Source organism: Erythrolamprus reginae, chromosome Z (genome assembly GCF_031021105.1).
Source record: "Erythrolamprus reginae isolate rEryReg1 chromosome Z, rEryReg1.hap1, whole genome shotgun sequence".
Lineage (NCBI taxonomy): Eukaryota > Metazoa > Chordata > Lepidosauria > Squamata > Dipsadidae > Erythrolamprus > Erythrolamprus reginae.
In genome coordinates this window covers 55,251,406-55,263,662 of record NC_091963.1, presented here as the reverse complement: position 1 = coordinate 55,263,662, position 12,257 = coordinate 55,251,406, and the positions used below count along the sequence as shown (strand labels likewise).

General features: G+C 42.2%; 1 protein-coding gene across 2 annotated transcripts in view; it reads left to right on the top strand.

The window, feature by feature from the left end:
• Window positions 1-12,257, top strand: part of TRIM71 (tripartite motif containing 71) — a 149,732-nt gene that overhangs the window by 90,840 nt on the left and 46,635 nt on the right. Inside the window, exon 2 of one of the 2 annotated variants that reach the window (XM_070727299.1) lies at window positions 903-1,070. The exons of the other annotated variant lie outside the window; for it this stretch is intronic. Coding sequence (XP_070583400.1) covers window positions 903-1,070 — 168 coding nt within the window. The remainder of the gene's footprint in view (window positions 1-902; window positions 1,071-12,257) is intronic. 2 annotated transcript variants of the gene reach the window in all.

Below are 12,257 nucleotides of genomic sequence, written 5' to 3'. Positions count from 1 at the left end.
TAAGTGATTTCTGATTTACGGATCCAAGGTCTTCATTAAAAAAAGTTTTAATTTATGGATACTCAATTTTTGTAATGTGAATTTTAATGTGTGCATGCTTAAGTAATTAATTGAATTGCCCAATAGTCTTCTAATAGTCTTGGATAGACTGTGTATTCCATTTTGTTTGAAAAGGACACTAAACTTTGATTTGGAAGTAATATTCAAATATAGTTTTATTAATGCTGAAATGATTTTTCTTGATTAGACATTGATTTGAGTTGTCAATTTTGAATATTTTAATATAATGGTTAGTTTTACAGAATAATGAATGAGGATATGCCAAGAACATAGGAACAATGAATGCCATACTATTTCACATAATTATAGAACACAATTATAGTATTACTTTTCTTGTAATTTGAACCATTTGTCTTCTACAGATATAAACATGTCAAACTCTTCTGGAGTAGTAAAAATTGTGTAAATATTGAGGGGGTTTTTAAATTAAAAAAAACCTAAATGAGAAGCATTCCCAGCTCTCTGTTGCTTCCCTCTGGTGGATGAAATGTAAAAAGAGTTTTGTAGTTCGCTGATGAATAAATTAGTTAATCCCTTGACACAATATTTTGGGAAAGTTCACGAAGTCTGTTTGAGGGTGGTTAACTAAAACATTTTATCTAAAACAGTAAATTAAGAGCTTAACCGGAAGGAATTATATAAATCTAATGCCACTTCAATGTATGTGGTTTATAAAGAAAGATATAACAAAAGGAAAAAGTTATTCTCATACCCTGAATTAAATAAAAAAGGAACTTCTATTGTTCTCTCTGCAGTGTACTTTACAGATTTAGGAAATGGCTTTTAAAACAAATCTTACATCTTCTGTTGACATGCATATTATTCAATTCTCTCTGTCTCAGGTGCTGCATTTCTACTGTGATGCTTGTTCTGTTCCCATTTGTCGGGAATGCACCATGGGACGCCATGTCGGCCATAGTTTTATCTACCTCCAAGAAGCTTTGCAAGATTCCAGAACTCTTACTATTCAGCTTCTAGCAGATGCACAACAGGGTCGCCAAGCTATTCAGGTAACAGCAGCTTACACTAGGGACTGGTATTCTTTGAAGACTTGCAGTCTGTTTGGAGACAACCATCAATGATAGGCTAAACCATTGTTTTTCAGTCTTGGCAATAGGGGGACTTCTAAAAGTCTAAGTCAATGCAGCTTAAATTGGTGTATTGAGTTAAACACTGTGATAAACACTACTAGTATTGCTATTGAACACTTCTGTATACACTCTGCTATATTGTCTCTTGAATGATGAAACGTATCATTATTGTGTGATACCTGGATTAATGAATATAGTCTTTAAATATATTTCAGATATTTGTAAATATATTATTGCTTTTAAAATCTGCCATTCTATTTTCCCCCTTTTTCCTTAGCAACAAAAATAAAACAAATCACAACAACAACAAAAATATAGGCATGTGTGTGTGAGAGAGATAAAGGCAGAGAAATTAGGATCAGGACATACCCTGGTACAAGGGAGCAACTGAGATTGTGTTCATTTGCAATCTCTTTAGAAAGATTCCTTTAAGTTGTTAAATTTTGGCAGTTAACTTTCTAAAACTTTTTTTTTTTTTTGCTTAGGCTGTTTCAATATCTTTTCCCAATGCATCATTATTTAATGCTATCTGAAGGTCTCAATAGACATATCATATAAGTACATGTATTTGCTTTGAGTCTTTGGACATTTGGCCACAGTTAAGATTGATCTTTTTGTTCTTTCTATAAAATGAGGGTGATATTTCAAATTGCGGTTTTGGTTCTTGTATTAGATTGTTTGATTTCTATCATTCTATAATCTAAGGTTTCCTAGGCTCTTTGGAAATGTTACATAATCTGCTCTCATTGCTGTCAATTAAATTAAATTGATATTTCTGACTAAAGGGAAAAATATTATTACCAGTGTATTTTCTTACTAGTGATTTAAAAGCTTTGATATAATACAGTAGTCTTAGTGACTCAATAATTGGTACATGATAACCATTTCAAACAATACAACTTTTTAAAAAATATTCACAAATTGTCTTTGTCCAAAGTAACCAGTTAAGCAAGTCTAGCTCATATCAAAATCAAAATTTGTAGGAAATTCTTTTGCTAAGCTTATGGACATTTTTCCTAGTGTGGAATATCATGGAGGCATTACTTCTGCTCTGGGGTAGCGCAGTGGTTAGAGTGCAGCACTGCAGGCTATTTCAGGCAACTGCTAACTGTGGTTCAGAAGTTCAAATCTCACCTCTGGCTCAAGGTTGACTCAGCATTCCATCCTTCCAAGGTTGGTAAAATGAGGACCCAGATTGTTGGAAGCAATATGCTGATTCTCCGTACTGAAGGACCGGGTCCAGCAGTCATGTGGGTTGCTTGCTGTCCAATCCACATAGGATTGAGCCTTGTCTTTAAAAAGATTGCTGGATCCAGCCCTTCCCCAGAATTCAGTCCTCCTACCGGCAGGACGTGTGGTGGCTCAGCTCCTCTCAAAAACACCTTCCCTCTTCGTTCTCTCTCACTCTCTCTCTCTCTTCAACAGATTTAACAGATAAGTAAAATCAGTTACCATTGCCTTTCTTCTTCGAAGCTTGACTTCGCGCCAGCTCTACTGGGCTTGGGGCCAAAAGGGAGAAGCTGCGGCACAGCTAAAGCCGTGAGTTTCGCAATCGCCTTGTTCATGCCGCTGCCGGATTGCATTTACAAGTAAATCTACTTGGCTGGGAGGTTATTATTGTGGCCCCTTTTTTCCTCCGGTGGTGTGGGACACATGACAAGCTCCCTTGTTCATCTCCTGGACTTTAGTCTTGCCTCCATTCAAACTATTGGAGCGTTTTCTTTGGCACGAAGACCCCAAGGCCGCCCAGTAATTTCAGTACTTGCAGCTCACCTACGCGCAAGCCGCTTGGCGCCATAAAATCCACCGCATGGCCCGGAGTAGGCTGTGAGACCCTCAGATTATTACTCCCTGGCTAGGCCTCAAAATCAGCGTGCCTTGGTTTGTTTTTAAGTAGTGAGGCCTGGCCCATCTGTACTCATTGATACGAACTTTGGATTTGTCCAGATTGTCTTTGAGCTGCAGATGCTCCTGGACCTAGGAGCTTAGGCCTCCTTCCTCTTGGGAATTTTGTATGCCTATTCATAGTAGCTTCTCCCCCTTTGACTCAGGCCTTGTTCCTGTAAGTTGTTAAGGCCATGGCTTCCTCCATTCCCAAGAGAGGCACTTCTTCTAAAGGTCCCCTGGATGGTAGGCCTACTGGTGATGAAATTGAAAACCATCCCCCAGGCCTCCTTCTCCTCTTCCTCTGTAGCTCCACCCATGGCTAGGACAACTAGAGCTGAAACGAGGCGGGACAAAGCTCTTCAAAAAATTCATGAGCGGTCGGCTAAACATTTAAGAGTTCAGGCCCAAGTACACGTTAGCCTCTGATCTGCTTCCCTCAGGTGTCCCTGTGCTTTTCCTGGATGAGGCAAACCTAAATAGAATAGAATAGAATTTTTATTGGCCAAGTGTGATTGGACACACAAGGAATTTGTCTTGGTGCATATGCTCTCAACGTACATAAAATAGACCCCAACCTAATTTATGGGGCTTTGTGAGCCAGATATCATGATGGAAGATCCCCCCAAGCCAGATCCACCCCAGGCCTTTAGGGTATCTTCTTTATTACCTGCTCCTATTACTTACTTTTCTCCAGAGCTCCAAACTATGTATTCTGCTTTATCTCAAGCCATTGATGCCAAGTTCTCGGCCATCAATGCGCCCTCTCAACCTCGTCCCCCTCCACGTGCCCCTAGGCCCATGAGTTCCTTCTCAACCTACAGAGTTCCACAAGAACCAGACTCTGAGTCCTCACAGGATAAGAATGAAGAAGACGAGGATGCAGAAGACAGGGACGAGCCTTTCCAAGGCCTTTCAGAGGATGAGGAATCCCAAAACAACTATTCAAGTCTCTTCTATTCAAGGCAAGAGCAGCCACAGGCCTTGCTGGTCAGGACAAACCTGCTGACTCTTCTACTGCTCCTCAAGAAGAGAATCTTCCATTCTTCATGCAGGAGCAAGAGGATACTGAGGTCATCCTCATGCTTAAGCTGTTCAAGGATGCTCTGCTGAAACAGTGGAACCACCCCACTTTGGGATCTAACCCCACTTCCAAATACAAGAAATTATATAATGTTTTTCCATCTTATGAAGATCTTCTTGTTTTTCCCAGAGCAGATGAACTGGTGAAAATTCTCCACTCTGCAGCAGCCATGCCTGGCAAAGCAGAGGAAGTGTTAAAGCCTGACGACTCAAGAAGTGCTTCTTCGCTGATTCCTGGGCTATTAAAAGCGCAGCAGCAGCAGCATCCTTCTTCTCCAGAGCCATCCTCTTGTGGCTTCAGCAACTTCAACAGCACATTCCCCCTGACAACAGGACTTCAATAAGGTATTTGCACCAGCCCAGTATGTGGCGGATGCCACTCTGCAATCATCAAGATTTGCAGCAAAATCAATAGCTGCCTCAACAATAGCCAGAAGACTCTTATGGTTTCGCCTCTGGCAGGCGGGTGTGAGGCCGAAGTGGCAGCTTTCCATGGGTTCTCTGAAGCGCAATCTTCTATTTGGCGACCTCTTGGACTCTCTAATTACAGAGACCGCTGACAAAAGGAAAGTCCTGGGGCCCACTACCAAGAAGGCTATTAATACACAGCAGCCCTTTCAGCGCTCCAACCGCCAACAAGACGACCAAGGGTTCACGTTTCAAAGGAACCCAGGTCAGTATAATTCCCGCTTTCATTCCCAAACAGACAGGAACCCCAAGGGCAACCCCAACCCCCTCGCTATCAGAGGGGCTCCTCCTCCTCAAGAGCCTCTAAAAGGCCCAGATGGTAACCACCATCCTTTTCCCATTGGGGGGCGCCTGGCCTGGTTTGGTTCCAGCTGGCATCGTTCCTGTAAGGACCCCTGGGTTATCTCCATAATGGAATGGGGGCTTCAGTTGGAGTTTATCTCCATGCCTCCTAAATATTTCATTTCCTGCCCATCCCCTTTATCTTTCTCCTCCTGTCTCAGAATGGAAGAAGCAATTCAGCATCTCCTATCTATTAGGGCTATGCATCCTCTTCATGGTCCTTAAGACCTCTGGAGGATGGAGGGCCATCTTGGATCTTAAAAGATTAAACCAATACATAAAGTATAGAAAATTCAAGATGCATTCCGTCATCCATCCTAGCTTCCATCCATCCTGGGGACTTCATGTCTTCCTTGGACCTTACAGAGGCTTATCTCCACATCCCTATTGTTAAGGGCCACAGACAATTCCTCTGCTTTGCCTTTCAGGGCAAGCATTATCAATATAGGGGCCATGCCTTTTGGCCTGTTCTCAGCCCCTCGAGTCTTTACTAAGCTCTTGGGCACCCTGGCAGCCCATATTCGGGCCACTCCCATTCATATTCTGTGCTATTTGGATGACATATTAATTCCTGGTCCCTCCAAAGAGGGCACCCATTCAGACCTCCGGTTTTCCATGTCTATCCTACAGGATCATGGTTTCTCAATCAATTTTTAAAAAAGCCAGCTTTATCCTTCCACTTCCATTCAACATCTGGGGACAGTAATAGATTCTAGCCTGTCTCAGGTTTTCCTTTCTACTGAGAGGAAAATCAGCATTAAAGAGCTTATCTCTCAAGTTAAATCACAAAAAAGGTCCTCCATCACTACCCTGTCTTCTCTACTGGGAAAGATGGTGTCATGTATTGGCAGTATTCCATGGACACGTCTCCACGCCAGGGAACTCCAATGGCTTCTATTGCTGTTCCAGAGATCGGGAAACAGCAACTTGGCATGCCTCATTTCCATCCCTCCCACTGTTCTGAGATCCCTCTCTTGGTGGACCTCCTCCACCCTGGACAAAGGATCTCCCTTCAGGATCCCATCACCACAGATGCCAGACTGGCGGGCTGGGGGACCCATGCACCGGGCCTGATAGCCCAAGGCACGTGGTCAGCGGAGGAGTCATCCAGACCAATCAATTGGCTAGAACGGAGAGCCGTGTCGTTAGCCCTCAAGAAGTTCAAACCACACATCACCAATCAACATGTTCTGGTCCTAACGGACAATATGGCCTCAAAGAGCCATATCTGCAGACAAGGAGGCACCTAGTTCAAGGCCCTGATGTAGGAAGCCCTGAAACTGGGTCTCTGGGCAAAGAAACATCTGCAGTTCTTATCGGCCGACCACATTTCAGGAGTCCTCAACGTGCAGGCAGACTGGCTCTCCCGGTCGACTCTGGATCCAGATCTGCCTCAAATTTGGTCACCCATCGCTAGACCTGTTTGCGACCACGACCAATGCTCAACTCCCTTGGTTCTATTCCAGGTTCCCATCCCCGGGAGCGGAGGCAACTCCTTGGCCTCGGGGCCTGCTGTACACATTTTTCCCAATACCAATTCTTTCAGTACATAATCCACAAGATCACCCTTGAGGAGGCCCAGGTGATTGAGATAGCACCTCACTGGCCTTCACGTCTCTGGTTTGCAGACCTACAGCAGCTATCTGTCCAGGCCACCTGGTGACTCCCTGTTTTGGAGAATATGTTGCAGTGGTTCCACCTCACCGCTTGGCTATTATCCAGCATGACCTAGACCTTTGAGGTTATGACCCGGATGCCGTAGAAGTGATCCTCAAATCCAGAAGAATTCCCACCAACAGGATCTATGCCCATACCTTGTCTAAATTTCACCAGTGGTGTACATAGGAACGTCTCTGCCCCCTGTGCATTCCCATTCACAGAATCGTATCCTTCCTCATGAAAGGTTTTCATCAAGGCCTCTCAGTCAACACCATTCAGCGTCATCTAGCAGCCCTATCTTCAGTCCTGGCAGGACCCCACAGACAACCACTTCATTCCTTTCCTGAAATACAAGAACTTTAAGAGGCATCTCAAACCTCAGGCCTCCCACTGTCCATAGATATCTGTCCTGGGACCTACCTCGAGTTCTCCATTCCCTTACTCAAGCTCCATACAAACCCTTAACGTCACCGTCCTTCATATACCTATCTTACAAGGTAGCCTTTCTCGTGGCGATTACGTGTGCCCGACGCATCTCAGAACTGGCGGCCCTTTCCATCCGGCAAGACTTGTGCCAGTTTCATATGGATAAAGCCTCCATCTGGACCCCACCTTTCTACCAAAGGTCAGCTCCATGTTCCACAGTTCCCAGGACATTGTATTACCTTCCTTCTGCTCCAGCCAGAACCACCATCTCTCCATCAGATGGCACACACTGGATCTCACCAGAGCCCTGCGGATTTACATCCAACAAACCAGACCTTTTCGTAGGTCCGAAGCCTTATTCATAGCCTACCACCCCAGATCCCTGGGGACCAAGGCATCATCAACAGTATTAGGCCGTTGGATTCAAGGGGCAATCTCAAAAGCATATGAGTCAGCTTCCCTCAGTGTACCAAGAGGTATCACGGCACATTCTACAAGAAGTGCAGCCACGTCAGCTGCATGAGCAACTCAAGCCTCTTTGGAAGAAGTCTGCAAAGAAGCCACTTGGGCCTCATCAAATTCCTTCATAAGGCATTATAAAATTGACTCTTACACTTCAGCGGATGCTGCCTTTGGCAGAAGAGTCCTCCAATCCGTTATCTCTCATGATAGCCAACTAATCCCTCCCTAGGAACACATCTATTGGGTATGTCCCATGTGACTGCTGGACCCACTCTTTCAGTATGGAAAATAGGCATTGATTGCTTACCTGAATGCCTCTTCTCGTATGCTGAATGGGTACGGCAGTCACTTCCCTCCCTAGGTTCCTTCTAACCATGGTTATACTTTCTAACCTGTTTTTCCTAATTAAGAGAGTAGAGCATCATTCAAGCCACCACTTTTTCGAGCGTAAGTCTACCAATTCGCGAATGCTGGGGAAGAGGCAGATCCAGCAATCTTTTTAAAGACAAGGCTCGGTCCTATGCGGATTGGACAGCGAGCAACCCACGTGACTGCTGTACCCGCTCAGCGTAGAAGAAGAGGCATTCAGGTGAGCAATCAACGACTGTTCTGTAAACTGCTTAGAGAGGGCTGTAAAGGCACTATGAAGCGGTATATAAATCTAAATGCTATTGCTATTGTTGGTATTTTGTCTGGTTTTGAATCTTTCAAATAAAGCACATCCCCAAAAAGCATACTTTACATGTTTCTGAAAAACCTTCTGCAGATTAATTTTTGAAAGATGTTAAAAATTTAGACCATGCATCCAAGCCTTAAAAAAAAACCTTTCTGAAAAAATTAAGACAGAAAAAAACTTTAAGAAGAAAGGTATCAGAAAGACAAAAAAAGGAAGGATCGTACAGGTAATTATGGTATTTTAAAAAACTCAAGCTGCTAGTAAATTTTTCTTTATTTAAATTTTTGTTGTTATTAAAATAATATATACATAGCTTTTAACAAAGCAAATAGGAGCAACATTTAGCATCATCTTTATTTACAGGAACCCCTCTTTTCCCACTCCTTGAGTAGTTATATGATGTACATATTGATGCTTGTTTAATATATGAGTCTGCCTCCCTGGAAAAAAAGTGTGACAGTAAGTACATCCACAAGAGAAGATGGATTTTTAAAAAGGAGGCAGCAGAGGCATCCTCACTAGTTTATAAATAGGTAGAAGATACATGAATCTTCTAGAATTCCTCCTTTTCCCTCCTTTTCTAATTGGATGAATATTTAAAAGAAAACAAATTACTGGCTTACTACTGCCAGAAAACCAAGCATTTGGACTACTCGACTCAAGATAATCATCCCTTAACCATTCATTCAGCAACCCTGAGAAAATGGTAGTGATATTTGATCCACAAAGTTACAACATTGCAGTGTCTATTTTTCCCCACCCTGCCATCAATTATTTTGATACTGATTAAGATTGTCAGGTGAGAACTATCTATCCCTTATTAGGTAATTGAAAGAGAAAAAATAGGTGGTTTTCTTCTTTTAATGGTAGCAGTAAATCAGAAATCTGTTTATGCCTGATAGGAGCAATACAAAGAAAGCCAGGAATTCCAGTAGAAGATCTTGACCTTTTACTATAAAAGCCTATGTAGTTGCTGAATGGAAGTAAAAGAATGACAGTGGTTGCCTGGATATTAGTTGATCTATCTTTTGGAAGTGGAGGAAATTTTTTAGCTTGGGTCCACAATAAAATGTATGTTGCTCATGTACATTGAGGGACAAGATGATGTTACAAAACCCTGTTTTGTAATGAGACAATAAAACAGTAGGATATGAAATTTGGAACTAATCTTCAGGACTCGTTGCTTCCATTGCTAAGGATCTTTGCTTCTCACTTCTATATCTTATCCATGCCTTACAGCTACCATAATGAAAGCAGATATGCTGCTATCCCAGGAAATCATTCTTTTAGAAAACTCGTCCACAATAGAAGCCCAAGGGGTATAAACCTGGGGAATTACCCAAAATTTGGAAAAAATGTATTTTCTTTTACCCCATTACTCAGTCACAACAGAGACATTTAAAGTGCAGCCTTCCCTGAATTTTGTAGAAAGGACTGTCTAATAAGTAGTTTTGGTAATGGAAGAAGAGGGGGAAACACTACATTATTGGTATTAACCAAATTTCATTCATAAATCTTGAGATTTAAATTAAAAATATGTTAAAGCACAACTTTTGATCTTTTTCAACAGCAATATTAATATGCTTAAGAATGTGTATCTCTCTCACAGTCAAAAGCTTGCTTCTTTGGGGGGATACTATCAGGTCTGTTTCCTTTCAGAGTCCAGAAAAGAAAAAAACTCTGACTCCATTTGATAGAGATGATACAGATTAACAGAGTTGAAAGGGACTTTGTAGGTCATCAAATCTAACCCCTGCCCAAGCAGAAGACCCTAGGGCCTACACCATTTTTGACAGATGGCAGTCCAGTCTCTTTTTGAAAGCCTCCTTACATCTTCCGAAGGCATCTTCTGTTCAATCGGTTGATTGTTCTCACTGTCAGGAAATTTCCAGGTTGAATCTCTCTTTGTTCCGTTTCCATCCATTATTCCTTGTCTGGCCTTCAGGAAAATAACTTGACCCCCTCCTCTCTGTGGCAGCCCCACAAATATTGGAAGACTGCTATCATGTCTCCCCTGGTCCTTCTATTCAGTAGACTAACCATGCCCAGTTCTTGCAACCGTTCATCATATGTCTTAGCCTCCAGTTCCCTCATCATTCTGGATTTGTTTGTTTGTTGGATTTATATGCCACCTACTCTTGCAGACTCTTCTCTGCAATCTTTCTAGTCTCAACATGTTTTTATAGTGTGGGGACCAAAAGAGGATGCAGTATTCTAGGTGTGGTTTTACTTTGTAGACTGGTATTAGTTCCTCCCTTGATCTTATGATATCAAACTTTCAGGTTGATAACGTTAGGCATTTTGAACATTACAGGTAGTTCTCAACTTATGACCAAAATTTGGGTCCAAATTTCCATTACTGAGGAAGATAGTTGTTAAGTGGACCATGCCTGATTTTTCATGAACATATATGCCATGGTTGTTAAACAAATCATTGCAATTGTTAAACGAATCACATGGTGGACATTAAGTGAATCCAGCATCCCTCATTGACTTTGCTTGTCAGAAGCCAGCTGGGAAGGTCACAAATGAGAATCGCATCACTCTGGGACTTTTGCAGTCGTAAATCAACACTAGTTGTTAAACACCCAAATGTTGATCATGTGACTGTAGGGATGCTACAACAGTTGTAAGTATGTCAAACCATCATAAGTCACTTAATTCAGTGCTGTTGCAACTTCAGTCACTAAATAAATTGGTTGTAAATCGAGGAATATCAATATCAAAGGCACTTGGACTTATATAGTGTTTCATGGTGCTTTCTGGTCCGCTACACAGTTTATTGAGTCAGCCTATTTCCCTCAACAATCTGACTTCTTATTTAACTGACTTTGGAAGGATGGAAGGCAGAATCATCCTTCAGCTGGTCAGGAATAAACTGCTGACAGGGAGCAGAGTTAGCCGGCAGTGCTGCATTCTAAGTATTTTTATTTATTGTTGTTGTTGCTGTTGTTGTTGTTGTTGTTGGAAGGGACCTTGCATGTCATCTATTTCAACCTCCTGCTGGTGCAGAAGACCCTACAGTAAACTAGTCCAATAACAATCCAGTATGTTCTTGAAAGTCTCTAGTGTTGGAGCAGGCACGCCGTTCCACTGGTTGATCGCTCTCACCATCAGAAGATTCCTCCTTATTTCCAGGTTGAATCACTCCTTGGACAGCTTCCAACCATTGCTCCTTGTCTGGCTCTGGTGCTTTAGAAAATAATATGACCCCCTCCACCCTGTGGCAACCTCTCAAGTATTTGAAGACTGCTATCATGTCCCTACGGACCTCCTCTTTACTAGAATATCCATGCTCAGTTCCTGCAACCTTTCCTTGTATGTTTTAATTTCTAGTCCCTTTATCATTCTGGTTGCTCTCTTCTGGACTTTTTCTAGAGTATCAATGTCCCTTTTGTAGTGCGGTGACCAAAATTGAATGAAGTACTCTAGCTGTGGTCTAACTAGGGCATTATAGAGTGATATTAGCACCTCCCTTGTCTTGGAGGGTATTCCTCTGTTTATGCAGCTCAAGATTGTGTTGGCTTTTTTAGCTGCCACTGCAGATTGTTGCCTCATGTTTAATTTGTTGTCTACTAAGACTCCAAGATCTCTCTCACATTCACTGCTGTTGAGAGTGTTTTCACCCAGTTTGTATGTATATTTTGGGTTTTTCTTACCTAAGTGTAGGATACTACTTTTCTCTGCATTGAACTTCATTTTGTTTGGACCCATTGCAGTAGTCTGTCTAGATCTCTCTGTAACTTGAGCCTATCTTCTGGGGTGTTGGCCAATCCCGCAAGCTTAGTGTTATCTGCAAATTTGATTAGTTCCCCTTCTACTCCCTCTACACTAGGTCATTGATGAATATGTTAAGAAGTACTGGGCCTAGGACTGATCCTTGTGGTACCCTGCTACTAATTTCTTTCCATGTGGATATAGACCCATTTTGGATTTCTCATTGAGTGCAGTTGCCAATCTACCTGATACTGTTGCTATCTATTCCACTTTTCTCTAGTTTGCGGAGTAGTAGATTGTGGTCAACATTATCGAAAGCTTTGCTGAAATCCAGGTATACTAAGTCCACTGTGTTACACTGGTCAATTGATTTGGTCACAGTATTGAAG